Source organism: Electrophorus electricus, chromosome 26 (genome assembly GCF_013358815.1).
Source record: "Electrophorus electricus isolate fEleEle1 chromosome 26, fEleEle1.pri, whole genome shotgun sequence".
Lineage (NCBI taxonomy): Eukaryota > Metazoa > Chordata > Actinopteri > Gymnotiformes > Gymnotidae > Electrophorus > Electrophorus electricus.
Window position 1 is genome coordinate 9,724,895 of NC_049560.1, and position 17,574 is coordinate 9,742,468.

Sequence of the window (17,574 nt, forward strand, 5' to 3'; positions counted from 1 at the left end):
AGGCACAGCCGTCCCCTAGACCAGCCCGAGGCCAAGCACGCCCTCAGAGGGGCAAACAGGCCGAGCGAGGCTCCCTTTAACCAATCAGCACGACTTCCACAGGCAGCTGGCTTATGATGTGCTGTTTTCACATTGTTTAGAAGGGGAAATGCACTTAGTCTGAATGAATTGTAATGATGGGATTTGTCGTTTTCTATTTGTGCACTCTCTTCATAAAGAGAATTCATTTGTTTTTTCCCCTCTAAGTAACACCCGGCCTTCCCCACCGGGTCCTGTGTTGGACTAACACAGCCTCGTTTCCTGTCACACGGCCCACTCTCCTGCTCCCACATTTCCTCACCAGCAGAAAAGATTGCACCCTGCGTGTTTGTTCAAGTATAAAAGCTGCCATCAGTGCACACCCACTCCAAAGAAAATCCAATCAGGAGAGGAAGAAATACAAAGTTAATTTTCATTTATTCTCTTTGACTCTCTGTCATTCATTCTCTCCCTCTTTGTCTCTCTCCCCTCCTTCTCTCCCTCCCTTTCGCCCTCCCTCCTACACTCAAACCCGCTTTCATTTTCTTTCTCCCTCTCTCTCTCTCCCCTCTCTACCTCTCTCTCTTTATCTCTTTCTCCCCCTCCCCCCCCATGGTTTTGACAATATGAGGAGTCTCACCAGGTGATCAGTCTGTCAGGATCAGACGAGCACACTGCCCCACAGAGTCTAATAGCGTCGGCCCTATCCTTCCTAATCAAATGCTCTTTGCGTTCTGTTTTTCCTCCTCGCCTCGCAGAGGCGGCTCGGCCTTTACAAAGGCCTGTATCCGTACTGCTGAACAGTAATCATAATTGACAATGAAAACATCTTGCTTTTCCAATCTGGCCGCAGTTTCAGAGCGTGCTATCAAATTAACTTGTCAGGGACAAAAGAAGACTGCCGCCAATGGCTTCTTTCAAGATGCAGTTCACTCGCTCTTTTTCTGTTTTTCCTTTCCTTTCTCTCTCAGCCCCTCCTTCTTTGTTCCTCCGTCTCTGGAGTTCGGAGCCTGTACTAAAGTATAAATATTTACTCTGTTTTGAGCACAGAAGACACATTAACAGCGGACGACTGCTTCCACTGCTGCGAGACATTTGTCTTGTCATTTGTGGAGACTTGCGTGTCCTGCACAATGTTAATGCAGACTGTTTTGATCACTGCCCATACTGGGATGTATACATAAGCACCACCTGTGTAAATACACCTCTCTCTCCTTTCTGAGCACAAATAACGGTTGCCTCTGTGCCAGGACCTTCCAGAGAAGTGGCTTCCTCTAGCAACCCAGCAGTGGGTGAACATTCACGCAAGAGTTGTGTTGAGATGTGCACTGTCAGAGGGGGCTTCTGGGAGATCTGTCTCTCTGCCTCCCAGCTCAGGTGGACGACTCCGTGTGATGTCACAGCACAGATTGTAACTCATCCGACGATCTGCGTTTTTTTTATGCTTATAGGGTCTTGTTTTGAGGAAGTCTCACAGCGTTCTTCTGTGTGTGCGTGTGCGTGTGCGTGTGCGTGTGTGTGTGTGTGTGTGTGTGTGTGTGTGTGTGTGTGTGTGTGTGTGTGTGTGTGTGTGTCGCTTCCTGTCAGCTGAGAGACACTAAGTCTGTTGATCAGAAGTCAACCCTGCTGCACTTCCTGGCTGAGGTTTGCGAGGAGAAATACCCCGACGTGTTAAAATTTACAGATGACCTGCAGCATGTGGACAGAGCCAGTCGAGGTATGTGTACGCATGCACGCATGAACAAAATTCCAGCATAACAGTATTTCAAAGAAAGATACCAACTTGGTATTAAAAGTGCGTTATTCAACAGCCCACATCAGAAGTAGTTTTAAATAACGCTGAAATTACTCTGCTATTAAGACACGTGTGTGGCAGTAAGACATATGGCATTGCACTGTCTGAAGACTTGTGTGGTGTGTTTGTTTCTTCTACCATCTGCTCCTGCTGATCCCAGAACAGTGTGTCTGTGTGCTGGTGTGATGTGCAAGCTTAGTGCCTCCTCTACTGCTGATCCCAGTACAGTGTGTCGGTGCACTGGTGTGGTCTGTGAGCTTGGTGCTTCCTCTACTCCTGCTGATCCCAGTACAGTGTGTTGGTGCGCTGGTGTGGTGTGCGAGCTTCGTGCCTCCTCTACTCTTGCTTATCCCAGTACAGTGTGTCGGTGCGTTGGTGTGGTCTGTGAGCTTGATGCTTCCTCTGCTCCTGCTGATCCCAGTATAGTTTGCCTTCCTTTGTGATGTAATGTCCTGCACCAGCTGAAATTCCTTCACTCACCATGAACAGGTTCTCACATGTGCGCATTCACACACACACACCCACACCCACCCACCCACACACACACACACACATCCACACCCACCCACCCACACACACACCCACCCACCACCCATAAGGTGAGCACATACTGGGCTGCGTTGGGACATTCAACATGTGAGAAAGTAAGTGAGTGCATATCAGATGTGTGTCTATAGCAACTGCAGGAGATTCGACATGTAGCTTGAATTTTCTGACATTTCCAAGTTTGTGACAGGTAGTGTGTTTAGACGGGGAGTGAGAGGCCAGTATGTTGCTTCATACTGGCGGTGAATGCAGTCATGGCCCTGGGTGACTGTATCGAGTTTAGTGTGCAAATGTGTCCATTTCTGGACATGTAAAATGTCTCGGGGTCTATTTTTGTTTCTTAAATTGTGTCTCTCAGTTTGTGTTTACGGCTCATTCTCGCATTCTCGCTCTCGCTCTCACTCGCTCTCAGCTTCCATCCTCTGAAGAGCACTTATCAATCATGCATTTGTTCCAATGGTCTGCAGAACAACGACAGAAGAACTGACGTTTTGAGAAATAGTTCTCTTTACGAAAGAGTTTTGCTACCTTTTGCACTATTTAGATTACTAAGTTCACACTGCATAAGAGTCCATGAAACTTTTCTGAAAATTTCCTTCTTTGTGTTTTTGGTTTTTTTTTTAAACAGGGGCATTAGTAAACCCCGAGACACAATACACTGTTGTAAGAAACAGCTCCCAGTCATCTCTGGGCTGCGTGTCGGTATGCTGGTTAGCGGGGGTTCTCACCCGCCGGCCTGCGGTGGGTGTCAGTGGGAGGTTGAGCAGAGTGCCCTCACCACATGCCCAACCACACAGCTGCCCCTCTGCCCTCCTCTGACCTTTGTGGGTTCATCATTTCATGTTCCACAACAAACTCACTATATTGACTAGGAATCCAACCCGTTCTCCCTCCCTCTCTCTCTCTCTGTTTATCTCTTTTTCTTATCCGTCTCTTCCTGTGTTCTTGAACATTTTTCTCGGCTTTGCTCTGCTTGTTTTAATCATTAGGTTGCTTCCTGTTCATTTACATTTATCTTTTATTAATAATTGCCCTCCCAGCACAAGAGAGCGGAAACCACTTAACTGCCCGACTATATGAATGAGAGAGATTGTTCGTTCCTTCGTTGACTCTGAGCCGATGAAGGCTGTGTTGATAATTTGAAGTGACAGGCGGTGTGCGCGCGTGCGTGCTCGCATGCATACTCGTGCGTGCGTGTTGGACCGAGGTGGCGGACTTGCGGGGGTGCTGGTTTGACAGGACTGCTGTTAGGTCAGATCGCCCCCGGCAACCCCAGGAGCAGAGGTACGGCGCAGCGAGGGAACCATCTCGGTGTCTCTTCACATTACAACAAACTTCCTGAGGTAGCGTAGGAGAGAGGTAAGGGAGCCATGCACAGACCGTGACCACAGCCGCTCAGCGTGCACCCCTCTGCCTCCTCTCTGTGTACTGGTTAGTCAGCCTTTTCTTTGTGAGCTCTGCTATCAGCTGGCTATAGACTCGGCGTATGGGGAATTGCTTGTATAGGGGTACAAAGGCCATGTTGATTAGCGTTGCAGTCCTTCTCTTTTTAATTAGGGCCCAGCTTGTTAAGTGCTGTCTCTGGGTGTGATGTTTAATAGTAATTAATCACAGCCCTGCCCCTTGTCACCGTATTACTACACACATACACACAGCATGCGGTGTGGAGAGACCCACTGAGCCCATGGGAAATGTAGTTTCTGCTGGGCTCGTGCTCTGCTGGACCCATGGGAAATGTAGTTTCTGCTGTGTTCACGCAGCGGAAGGTCTAGTTTCCACTTTGTGTTCCTTATAAAGTTCCATAATTTTACTGTTTGGTTCATTTTTCTAAAGCATTGGATGATGTTATATTGACTGAGTTTTTATCGGATGAGTTTATATATTTTTTTAGATTTAGCACAGCTAAATCAGGCAGCAATAGCCGTGGCCCTTTGTCTGATGGCCTTAGCCAGAGTGTCTGATATAGACGTCAGAGAATGCTGCCCTCGTCACTCTGTTTGTGAACCTATATCAGACTCGTCATATGACCACTATCTCGGTCATATGACTGCTTACAAAAGGTTTTAATGGTTATGGATGTATTTTAATTTCATTCATTTATTTGTTCATTTGTTTTTGTTCTATTAATTTCCCTCCCTCCTCCTACAGTGATGTTCACCTGTCCAGTGATTCTGCCCTGCAGAGGCACGGCATGTCTTGTTCCTCCTCACACACAAGCAGCAGTCCTCTCTTTCCTTATTCTCTTTCTATCTGTTTCTCAAACTCCTCCCTGAGCGCCTCCCCCCCTCCCTCCCCGCTCCTCCTCTAATGTAATAGCTTTTCTGTGTTCTCTCTCTTTTCCACATTTCATTAATAGCTCCTACTCTCTTGTCCCTCATCAAATCGGGATGGCATTATGGGTAACACATCCGCACCGCTCCAGAAGAAGCCTGCTCGCAGTGTCTGATTGGGTTACTCTATTACTGTTATCTCCACCCATTATTCTGTCTGTCTCTACGGTACGCTGGGGTCATGGGTGGGGGCTGGGCTGTGTGAGAGAGGTAGAACTGTTTTTATTAATTACTTATTTCTTAATATTAGTGCTGCATTTGTTCAGAAAGGTCTGGTCTGCAGTAATTCTTATAACTTTATCTGCGGCTTGTTCATGAGTGCGTGCATGTGTGCGCTCGTTTGTGTGTGTGTGTCTGACTGGCAGTTCTCAGCCCATGCTGTGAGTGTTTTTCCAAGGTGTCTCATTGTTTTCTTTATGCCCAGTCGGCCTCGGGTAGGTGTGTGCAAACAATTATACTGTTTTTATTTATCCTGTTGTGAATGGAGATGATCTCAACACACACACACACACACACACACACACACACACACACACACACACACACACACACGTGCGTCCGACCCACTATAGGATTTTCTTAGGTAAATTGTACAAATTGTACAAAGGATTCCCGAGGGAACAACAATAGTAATCACGACTGTATACATTTCCTCCACAAGCTAATGCTAATCTAGCATTGGAAATGCTACATGATGGCATTAACAACCAGCTGACTGTGTATTTGCATGGCAGCATAACTACCAAGGGATTTCAACCACACAAATCTCAAATTGTTCATACCAAAATTTCACAAAGAAACGTGAAATTCCCAACAAGAGAGAAAACCGTCCTTGACCAAGTGTATAAAAAGGTCCCAGGAACCATTAAATCTCCTCCATCTGGACGCCTAGGACAATCGGATCATATTTCCCTGACTGTGAGCCCAGCTTATAGAACACAGATCTGCAGACCAAAACCAGCCATCAGTACAAGTGTGGTCAGTGGACACCACTTCAGTGCTGCAAGACCGCTTTGACAGTGAACACTGGGAAGTGTCTTCAGAGGCTACAGACCTGGATGAATCTCCTGGTTCAGTCCTAGCTTACATAAACTTCTGTGCTGAAAATATGTTGTCCCAAAGGACAATAAAGGTCTTTCCTACACCAAAAGCCGTGGGTGAACAGCAAGGTGAGGACGGGACTCGCGGAGTGGGAAGCGGGATTCCGAGCAGGTGATAAAACAAACAAGCGATACTTGTGGAGGAACTGTGGAGAGGCATCAGGCTACACAGCACTGACATGACCAGCACACACAGAGGACCACTTCAATAACAACAACCACCCACGCAGCATGTGGAATGGCTGCAAGGCACTGACACCACCAAGATGCTCTACTCATCAGTCCACCTGCCGGAGGGCAGCGCGGGTCCTCCAGCTCCACCGGGTCAGAGGCACCCTGAGGAAGGGCAGTGCCAGCAAAACGGCAGACACAGATCGAGTGCTCAATCTGGTACTGAAAACGTATGCCGTCCACCTTACAGAGGTGTATACTGACCCGCTAGTTGTAGTCGTCTGTAGTCTATAGGTTTGTGCTTTCACGCATCAGAACCTGATCTGGATCAGCACGTTTACCTACGGGCCGAGTTACTCCATAGAAGGTGCTGTCACAACACTCCAAGCAGCTCTGACACTCTTAGGAGAACAAGACAGTTGAGAGAGAATATTTGTGGACTTCAGCTCTGCATCTACACCATCATCCCCCAAACTGGTCGGAAATCTGCAGAACCTTGGCCTTGGTACTTCTGTGGGCTCATGGGTCACGGACGCCCTCACGGGCCGAACACAGCAGGGTCCACATCGGACGTCGGACGTCACCTCTTCTTCCACCTTCATCCTGAGCACAGGAACCCCACAGGCCTGTGTGCTAAGTCCTCTGACTTTCACACGTTTCACACATGTCAGTCTGTCCTTGAGCTCTGTACTTCACATCACAATAGTACTGATTTCAGATGATGAGACAGCCTGGAGGTGGTGCGTCTGATCAAGTGGTATAGACAGAACAACCTGGTCCTTCACACCTCTAAGACAAAAGAGATTGTCACTGATGTGTAGAGAACAAATACAGCACATACTTGGAGCAGCAGTGAAAGGGAGGATTTCCTTGATATCTGTGTGTCATAACAGCTGACACAGACCTCCAACACCTCCAAAACCCAACAAGAAACCCTCACCTTCACATATGACGCTCAGAAATACAGCATCTACCTGTTAATTTATATCACCCACTCCGCCTGCAAATATGGTCATTTAATTGTGTGTATTTACATTGAAAATGTAATTTTGTAATTTCCACTTCACGTTTAACAGCTTTCTGCTATCACTGCTGATTTCCTCTCTTCTGCACTGCCTTTCTGACCTTTGTAGAGAACGAGGCCATGACAAACATCACCCTACCGAAGTCCAGAGAAAAACGCTCTATTCTCTTCTGTTCTAAATTCCTTTCAAGGCTTCGTTTACCCAGATGAATGCATTCATCACAGAATATTCAACAGAAGCTCGTCTCTGAAGGCCAGACGGGGCGTGTCTTGAGGGCCAGCACAGAAACATTTTTACACAGAAGTGAAAATTGCATCTGTTTACTCAAATGCTGTTTTTTTTTTCTAGTAATAGCACTAAGTAGTTGTCTACACCTTCTTCTGTTGTTTAATTGGCAAAAATCATCCTATCTGCATCTTAGCAACAGGTCTCAAACAGCCCTAGTTCTGTTCCCGAAATGATCACTTTCCTGTTGAGTCCATTAACTCCTGTCCGCCTGAGCTGTTTTCTGAACATGACCTGGTCCATCTGCCCCCTGTCCGCTCCCACCACTTCCGTCAGTCCGCTCCTGCTCCTACCTTGTTCTTCTCCTCCCTTTCCTGTTCCCTCCATAAGGGGGAGCTAGAGGTTGTGCGTGTGTGTGTGTGTGTGTGTGTGTGTGTGTGTGTGTGTGTGTGTGTAAGGACACGCTCCCCATCTCTGTTCTGTTTTCCGCTGTCCTGCTTCTTTGCTCGCTCGGCTGCCATGCCAACGGCACACACCAGCCAGGATGCTAATGGTTCCTCCTTACACAGTAAGCCAGCGTTGCCTGTGTCTGATTCACACATGCACTGGAATTAGGCCGTAAGCATCGTGCGTCTAGGGTGCTAACTAACTACGGGAGAGAGGGCGAACAGCGCAAGAGAGGATGATACCTGGTTGCCGGGGAAGACTGCCGTATAGGTGCCCCACATATAACAACGTGGAGGCTGAAATGTATTTTCTCTTCTGATAACCTGTGCGTAGTACTTCTGATCTTGCCTCCGCAAGGGCCTGGGTGGCTGGATCAGGTGTTAGGTTCAGGAAACAAGTCTGGAGTGCTGCTCTCCTGAGCTGCACAGGAGCTAGAGTTTCAACAGGGTTGGTGCCCCAGCTATACAACACAGAGATGTTGAGCTCTAACTCTCTGACGTCCTCCCCACTCGGGGAGGACTACAGCACACAGACAGCACAGAGTCTGTGTCTGCCACTGAACTAAGATATTGTATCTAGCAGTGTATTATTTCATTAGTATTTGGTAGTATTTAGTATTTCTAACCTCTATGCGCTGCCATTGATGGCTTCCCTGAGTAGATGACCAAACACTTTTGTAGGTCCCTCTGGAAAAAAGCGTCTGCTATGTGCCGTAAATGTACCTATGCCAGCTTTCCAAAACCACGTGAAGTGGGCAATGAGGACAGGTGGTTGCATACCTGTATGGCATTAATTGGGCTGATTTCTGATTACTATAAATGTTTTAAATCTGCATTTAGAGTTCATTTTTATGCTTTATTTTTATTCTTAGATGGGCAGTTATGTGCTCACAGTGTCACACAAGGACACTGAAACTTGGCTTCACTGTAACTTGTGCTGCTGCCCTCATACTTGGACATTGTATCGTAGTTAACAGTGACAGTGGGCGCTCGGACATACCTGGGCTCAGAATTCCTCTGTTTAAACCACCTGATGTCTGAACTCTCACCCACACGCACACTGCAGCCCATCTTGTGTCAGCACTTGAGGCTCTCTTTGAATGTCTTTGTCTCTGGGGCCTCCTTGCTTTCCAACTCTCCACTCCGCGGCCTGGGAAGAGGTCAGGGGAGGGAGAGGGTGGGGCTTGGGGATAGGAGAGGGCAGGGCCTGTGGACAAGGGAGGGGAGGGGCTTAATGGCAGGTGGCCCTCTACATTTCAGGTGTGTGCAGTTACTGCATTTGATGTCCAAGCGCATCCTACCTTGTTGATTTTAAGCTCCTTACTGAAGTTGTGGTGCTTCCTAACACAGTAGCCACACCCCATGCCATGCCACGCCCCACACCACACCCCGCATCAGTATGTTAAGTCTGCCAGTACTGCTAAAATGATTCACTTCCAATTCATCATCTGTCAACAATCATGATCACATTGTTTTTCTTAGATCTGTGAACGTTGAATAGAAGCTGTGTGGGTGTGTGGGTGGGTGGTTTCTGTGATGATCTGGTGCCATTTTCCCAGTTTGGGAGGTCACATCCCCTAGTGCCCCGATTGCCATGGGAACCACAATGAACTCCCACATCTTTTCCAGCTCGTCTCCCAGCTCTTGGTATTTTTCCAGTTTTTCTTGTTCATTGGTCCTGATGTTTCTATCACTCAGGATCACCACACTGTCACTATGGCCCTCTTCTGCTGTTTGCCCATCACTACTGTGTCCGGTTGGTTAGCCTTTACCATCTTGTCTGTTTGTATCGGGAAGTCCCACAGGATCTTAGCTCGGTCATTCTCCAACACCTTCAGAGATGTGTCCCACTTTGACCTTGGACCTTCCAGCCGTACTCAGCACAGATGTTTCTGTACACTATCCCGCCACTTGGTTATGGCGTTCCTTGCATCCTGCTTCTATGTGCTAGATTGATTGTCTCAGGGGCATCTTTGCATAGCCTGCATCTGGGGTCCTGCCTGATGTGGTAGATCCAGCCTCTATTGATCTTGTATTCAGAACTTGTTCCTGTGCTACCATGATTAGTGCCTCTGTGGTGTCTTTCAGTCCAGACCTTTTCCAGACATTGGTAGAATTTCTCCATATCGGCCACCTCCACAATCTGCCGGTGGTGCATACCGTGAAGGGTCTTTCCTCCCATGATGGTCCCTGTTCCTTCTCATTTCCATCCTCATCAAGTTTCTGCTGTTTGAGGTTCTCACAAAGCATTCCATCATTTAGGGCCATCCTGGTGTTTTCCTGGATCTTGGTAATTTCATCCTGGATAGTGGCTCTGACGCTCACTAGTCCTTGGCCCTCCTCCTGTTTAGTGTTCATTCCCAGAGTGCTGGATTTGGAATGAAACCCTCCATGCATTCTGAGGAGTTTCCTTGTCTTGATGTCAGTGGCTTCTATCTTCTCCTTAGGCCATGTTATCATACCAGCAGGGTATCTGTTGACTGGTAGAGTGGAGGTGTTGATGTATCTGATGACGGGTAGAGTGAAGGTGTTGATGTATCTGATTACTGGTAGAGTGGAGGTGTTGATGTATCTGATGACGGGTAGAGTGAAGGTGTTGATGTATCTGATTACTGGTAGAGTGAAGGTGTTGATGTTTCTGATTACTGGTAGAGTGAAGGTGTTGATGTATCTGTTGACTGGTAGAGTGGAGGTGTTGATGTATCTGTTGACTGGTAGAGTGGAGGTGTTGATGTATCTGTTGACTGGTAGAGTGGAGGTGTTGATGTATCTGATGACTGGTAGAGTGGAGGTGTTGATGTATATGTTGACTGGTAGAGTGAAGGTGTTGGTGTATCTGTTGACAGGTAGAGTGGAGGTGTTGGTGTATCTGTTGACTGGTAGAGTGAAGGTGTTGGTGTATCTGTTGACAGGTAGAGTGGAGGTGTTGGTGTATCTGTTGACTGGTAGAGTGAAGGTGTTGGTGTATCTGATGACTGGTAGAGTGAAGGTGTTGGTGTATCTTGACTGGTAGAGTGGAGGTGTTGATGTATCTGTTGACTGGTAGAGTGGAGGTGTTGATGTATCTGATGACGGGTAGAGTGAAGGTGTTGATGTATCTGATTACTGGTAGAGTGGAGGTGTTGATGTATCTGATGACGGGTAGAGTGAAGGTGTTGATGTATCTGATTACTGGTAGAGTGAAGGTGTTGATGTTTCTGATTACTGGTAGAGTGAAGGTGTTGATGTATCTGTTGACTGGTAGAGTGGAGGTGTTGATGTATCTGTTGACTGGTAGAGTGGAGGTGTTGATGTATCTGTTGACTGGTAGAGTGGAGGTGTTGATGTATCTGATGACTGGTAGAGTGGAGGTGTTGATGTATATGTTGACTGGTAGAGTGAAGGTGTTGGTGTATCTGTTGACAGGTAGAGTGGAGGTGTTGGTGTATCTGTTGACTGGTAGAGTGAAGGTGTTGGTGTATCTGTTGACAGGTAGAGTGGAGGTGTTGGTGTATCTGTTGACTGGTAGAGTGGAGGTGTTGGTGTATCTGTTGACTGGTAGAGTGAAGGTGTTGGTGTATCTGATGACTGGTAGAGTGAAGGTGTTGGTGTATCTGTTGACTGGTAGAGTGGAGGTGTTGATGTATCTGTTGACTGGTAGAGTGGAGGTGTTGATGTATCTGTTGACTGGTAGAGTGGAGGTGTTGATGTATCTGTTGACTGGTAGAGTGGAGGTGTTGATGTATCTGTTGACTGGTAGAGTGGAGGTGTTGGTGTATCTGTTGACTGGTAGAGTGGAGGTGTTGGTGTATCTGTTGACTGGTAGAGTGGAGGTGTTGGTGCATCTGTTGACTGGTAGAGTGAAGGTGTTGATGTATCTGATTACTGGTAGAGTGAAGGTGTTGATGTATCTGTTGACTGGTAGAGTGGAGGTGTTGATGTATCTGTTGACTGGTAGAGTGAAGGTGTTGATGTATCTGATGACTGGTAGAGTGAAGGTGTTGGTGTATCTGTTGACTGGTAGAGTGGAGGTGTTGGTGTATCTGTTGACTGGTAGAGTGGAGGTGTTGATGTATCTGTTGACTGGTAGAGTGGAGGTGTTGGTGTATCTGTTGACTGGTAGAGTGGAGGTGTTGATGTATCTGTTGACTGGTAGAGTGGAGGTGTTGATAACCCAGATCTTGTTCTTCCCATTCAGCTTATTATGACTTGCCTCACTTTTTGTAGGTATTTGGCTGTAGTTGTTTTCCTTGTGGCCTTTCCCCTGTGGGGTTCCAAGGCTCTTGTAGCTGCCCTCAACATCTGCTATGTTACCTTTGGGTAGTGTGATCCCCTCTGTTCTAGACATCTATCCTCTCTTTGTAACTATCCGACCACACTTATCCAGTCCAAATGACATTCTCATGTCATTGCTGTATATCCTGTGAGGTGGACTAGTGACTCGATGCCTCACTCAATTCTGCCTTACAGCTTGATCTCATGCATGTAGAGGAGGTGGCTGATGGGTGTTCCATTCCGTAGCCACTCTTGGAGATGATGATGATGATTTCACTGATTTGGTTCAGGACTATTCAGAACAGAAGTGGAGGCAGGGCATCTCCTTAATCCCTTGCTTGATGTTGCCTTCAGTTAACCATTTAGGGTGGGTTGCACCCGTTAGCAGATGGTTGATTTGTGCTCCCAGGTGCTCATGGAGAACAGTCAGCTTCTTCTCCCAGTAGATGTGTTCATGTCAGGTCCTGGAGCTGTCCAGCTCCTCTTATTTGAGATCCTTTCTTGGATGTCTGCTAGGGTGATGGTTACTGGACCCTGTTCAGGGAGGTTGTTAGGGACAGCTCTCAGATTCTCTAACCACTGGGCATTGTTGTTGTGTGATACCTACTTCTTCCATAAGCCTTTCCAATATTGTTCAGTCTCCAGCTTTGGCAGGTCTGTTCTTATGCAGTTACCCTGCCACTGGGAGTACACTTTGGATGTCTTGTGTGAGAACACCCTGTTTGCTCTCATGGCTTATACGTCTCGTGTGTAGCTCCGACCTGTTAACCTTTGCTTGCCAGTTTTCAAGGCCTCAGGTAAGGACAGCTGCTTGTACTTCTCAGGTACCTTCATCACCTTCATTACACCTTTCCACAGTGCTGATAGCTGGCTGCCCTCACTCTGTGTTGCCCTTATCTTGGCCTCAAACCTCCTCCTCTACAGAGGATTCTGCTCCTTGATGGTGTTCATCTGATAGGCAAGCATTTCAAGTATCACTATAGCTGTGACATATATCAGGCACGTCCCTTGGTAATCTGTCCATTTTACCCATGATTGTCAATCTCAGGTCAGCAGCTCTGGTGTTGAACTTGGTGCATGGACTCATTGGGCCTTGGTGCCCAGTTTTCGGCTGTGGGGATGATGATGATGATGATGATGAGGATCTCATCATCATCATGTTTCCCCTCTGATGTGTCTTGACCTTGTTGACTCAGGTGGTGTCCTAGCTGAAGTGACCCTCTTGTTTCAAGCTAAAGCTATGGAAATGTTCGTAAGGTAATCCAGCCACCAGTAGTCTTGGTAATGACACACACTGTGTTGGTAAAGAAAATAACTAATATGATGACTGCAAGTTTATATGTATTGCACATGTATTATATGTATTGCACTTTTCATACACAGCTTCAAGAGTTTAAAACTGCATATATGTTACCAAGCCACTAATGCAATGGTAAATTAGTTGAACCACTGAAAAGTCACTGAAAGCATAAATCTTGGGTTTGACTCCTCATCAGTACCAAATGTTTTTTGTTCTTATTGTAAAATAAATATATATTGTACAACCATGTAAAATACTTACACTTTTATATATTTCTGCATGACACAACATGCACTGTTCTGCAGAAGTGGTGTGACTGCTTGGAGTTAGAAATGCATGCTTTTGTGCTTAGAATTGCATGTGCAGTTTCTACTAAAAACACGGATATCAAATGCGCTGTTGTAATTTTACACACACCCCTTTCTTTTCTTTTTCTTCTGCCACAAACTGTTCGGATGTGTGTCGGCTTGAGTGTAAGGAGTAGAAATGGTGCAGCTATTGTGCAAGTATGTGGGGGTGTGGGTGCAATGACTACCATGTTGAAAGTTTGCTGCTGGCGTGTGTTGGGGGAGTATGTGTTTTTTATGGTCTGCGTGTAAATAGTATTGGTGTGTGTGTTTAAATCTGTTGGGGGAAGTATGCGTTTATTATGGTGTTGGTGGTTTGTGGTGGGTATGTGTGAAATGTTGCTGTGGTGTGTAGGGTGTGTGTAAATGGTGTGTGCCTGTATTTGTGGAAATGCTGCTGTGCGTGTGATTGGTACTGCTGTTGTGAGCGGTGTGTGTGATAGTTATTTGTGGTTTGTATGTATGATTGGTGGTGCTGTTGAGCTGTTGTTAATTAGAGCAGCTGTGAGGTGTTGCTTCTGAAAATCCATAACACCTAGTGGAACACGCACATGCGTACACGCGCGCACACACACTCCACACACACACACACACACACTCTCTCTAAGCCGTTCTGTTTATCTCCACTAATCAGTAGTCCACAGTAAGCAGTAGCAAGTTTGAAAATGTGCCTCACTGCCTGTCTGTTAAAGGAGTGTGTGTGTGTTTTGCAAACAGAGGTGACTGGTAATCCTTTTCTTCAACACCTACTCCCTCACCACCCTCCCTTTTAAATGGCAGGTTTAAATGGTGTTATTTGCACGGTAGTACTGTGATGAGGTAATTATATGATTTTAATAGGCAGTTGAACTTTGATTAAGAGGCTGAAGGTTTTGGGTAGAGAACAGAGCCTGAAGACTGTGCCGTCCAGTCTGGGGGGTTGTGTGGGCGTCTCCCGAGCCAGAGACACGCCGGGCAGAGTGTCTCTTTCTCATCCTCCGCTCAGCTGTGTATATGTTTATGCAGCTAAGAGTTAAACAGCTTAAGGGTCCCCACAAACACTGGTCCTTCTTGATGTGTGTAATTTGTGAACTGGAGAGATTGATCAGGACTCGCAATAAGGCTGGTGTGTCTGCGTTTCACACTAACGCTAAGGCTGTACCAGGCCTTCACTGCATGAAGACACTTTCACACAAATGCATATTGTGTGAAAACCTTTTTTTTTAAAGAATGTCTGTTGTATTAACAACATTAAGTCAAATATAAAAGTTCTTTTAATTTTCTTGTCTCAAGTGTTTTTTGTGCTAAGGACTGGGTCCCTGTGTAGCTGTCTGATAAAAGCAACACACACATGCTCTCTCGCTCTCTCTCCATCTCTCCCTCTCTCTCTCTCTCTCTCTCTCTCTCTCTCTCTCCCTCTCTCTCTCTCGCCCTCTCTCCCTCTCTCTCTCTCTCTCTCTCTCTCGTTTTCTCTCTTGCTCTTGCTCTCCTGTTCTCTTGCTCTCTCTCACTCTCTCGGCTCTCACCTTTTTTTTCTGTATCTGTGGGTGTGGGTGTGTGCACACAGAACACGGAGAAACAGAAAAGTCTAATAAAAATATCTGTGTAATGTCGGCAGAGAAGCTGGTGAGTCTGTTTTTTAAGTGTGTGTGTGTGTGTGTGTGTGTGTGTGTGTGTGTGTGTGTGTGTGTGTGTGTGTGTGTGTGTGTGTGTGTATAGTTTCAGCAGAGAACTTGGAGAAGAGTCTGAAGCACATGGACCATCAGCTGCTACAGTTGCAAAAAGATCTGGACACCTCCAGCTCCCCTGAGGACCAGCAAGACATGTTCCTCAAGAAGATGGCCATATCCTTTACCACCACTGCCAGTCTGTCCCTCTGTCCGATCATAGGAGAGAGGTCAGTGTGTAAGACTGCAGGGGTATGTATATTAATTTTTAACCTTTAGTGTCAGAATTCAGGTTTGGAGTCTTGAAGCAGGTGTCTTCTCAATAATGGAGTACCACTGTCTTCACCTTCCCTATACCCCCATCCACCTCTCTATCTCTCTCTCGCTCTCTCTCTCTCTCTCTCTGTTCTGTTGTTCTCCACCTCCACTGTGTTCTTATTTACTAAAGTTTGAACACTTTTTTTTTTTTTAGACATAGTTGCCTTCCTTTTTCTCTGTTTGTGTTTGTTTTTTTTTTTGGTATACCCATGGTGTTCTTATTTTGAGCTTATTATTATTATCACTAGTATTACTGTTATACAGCTTCTGCTATTTCCGGTCATATTATATGTGGTGATAGGAGGGTGTGTAGAGTTTGGTGTGGGGCTGACTGGTTCTGAGTGTGTCCAGTCTGTAGGGATGAGGTGGTGTAAATGCCCCGGGCTGGAGCCCCTGCGTGGGGACCCCACCCCCCCACCCCCCCAACGTCATTATGTGCCATGTGCGCGTGAGTGTGTGAGTGTGTGCGTGTGAGTGTGAGTGTGTGCGTGTGAGTGTGTGTGTGTGTGAGTGAGTGTGTGCGTGCGTGTGCGTGCGTGTGTGTGTGCGCATGAGTGAGTGAGTGTGCGCGTGTGTGTGAGTGAATGTGCGCGTGTGAGTGAGTGTGTGTGTGCACGTGCGTGCGCGTGTGCGTGTGTGCGCGTGTGTGTATGAATGAGTGCGCGCGTGAGTGAGTGCGCGCGTGAGTGAGTGCGTGTGTGAGTGAGTGCGTGTGAGTGAGTGCGTGCGAGTGTGTGTGTGCGAGTGTGCATGCGCGCGAGTGTGCGAGTGAGTGTGTGCGTGTAAGTGTTCTGGCGTGCATTTCTCTCTCCTCTCCCTGTCTTTCTCTCCTCTTTGTGCTTTTCCTCCTGTCTCTCTGTTCCTGTCTCTCTGCTCCTTTCTCTCTGCTCCTCACAATTTGCCTTGCTGTGCTAATCTGTTCTTGTCCGTTCTGTCCTGCACATGTGGTTGTAAAGAGGGAAAGAAGAGACCAGACAAAATGATGAGCCTCACTGCTCTCGTTGTGCTTCAGAGGATGACCTCACCGTAGAACTAGACCACAGCTCTTTCTTTCTTCTCATCTCTCTCTCTCTCTCTCTCTCCTCCTGTAAAACATTAATTTTCACATTTTAGTCTCTCATCTCAGTCTCATTTGGAGTAGTTTTAAAGCTAATCTCTGTGTCAGTCTCAGTCGCACAGTCTGACCCGCTTAAGCCTCGCTTCATTACAGAACACGTCACCATTCTGTCCTGACTGTGTGTGTGTGTGTGTGGGTGTGTGTGCGTGTTGGTGTGCAGGCATGGATGTGGGCTTGTGTGTCTTCCTAAGTATGCCTCCATCGAGGTGTTCTGACATATACGTAGTCTAGTCTGTCGCTGGCCTGAGACGCACATTTGTCGTTACTATATGCGCTTTATAGATACGAGCCAGAAAATGGCTTGCTGAAGGCTTCATGAGATGTGTGCGTGTGCGCGCGTGTGTTGCGTGTTGTGTGTCTTGTACCATAAGGCCGAGTGATATGGAGGGATGTGGGACTTGTCAGCGAGCGAGTGAGTGAGTGAGTGGGTGTGTGGGTGGGTGGGCAGAAGCCGCGTGCTTTGAGCTGGGCTTGGCAGGTGCTGGCTGCCACAGGCCTGCGTGTGTGTGGGTGTGTGAGTGACGGTGTGAACGGCAGGGTGATCCAAGCACAGCTCGTCAGCTTTGGAGTGGTGAAGAGCAAGCCGGAGAGAGCACATGAGCCAGCGTGGAATTCTCTCTCTGTGTGTGTGTGTGTGTGTGTGTGTGTGTGTGTGCATGTGGCGCCCAGTACAAGAGGGCAGGCTGTGTTGTGGGTCTGTGTGATGAGTGGTCACTATTTATAAACCCCACTAATGAGCTGGAGAATGCTGACGTTGACTGGACACGTCCCTCTGCCTCTCCTCCTTTCTCTTCTTTCTATCCCTCTGTCTCTCTCTCCTTCTCTCCTTCACCATTTCTCTCCCACATTGGGTGTGTGTTCTTTCTAGCACATCTTGAAATGTAGCTCAGAGTCCACATTTCTCCCGTTGCTGTGTCACTGTAAACACCGTCTCTT

At 47.1% G+C, this 17,574-nt stretch overlaps 1 protein-coding gene across 1 annotated transcript in view; it reads left to right on the forward strand.

The window, feature by feature from the left end:
* Positions 1-17,574, forward strand: part of diaph3 (diaphanous-related formin 3) — a 251,367-nt gene that overhangs the window by 157,121 nt on the left and 76,672 nt on the right. The window contains exons 22-23 of the mRNA XM_035523093.1: positions 1,606-1,735; positions 15,256-15,380. Of these exons, the coding sequence (XP_035378986.1) occupies positions 1,606-1,735; positions 15,256-15,380 (255 nt within the window). The remainder of the gene's footprint in view (positions 1-1,605; positions 1,736-15,255; positions 15,381-17,574) is intronic.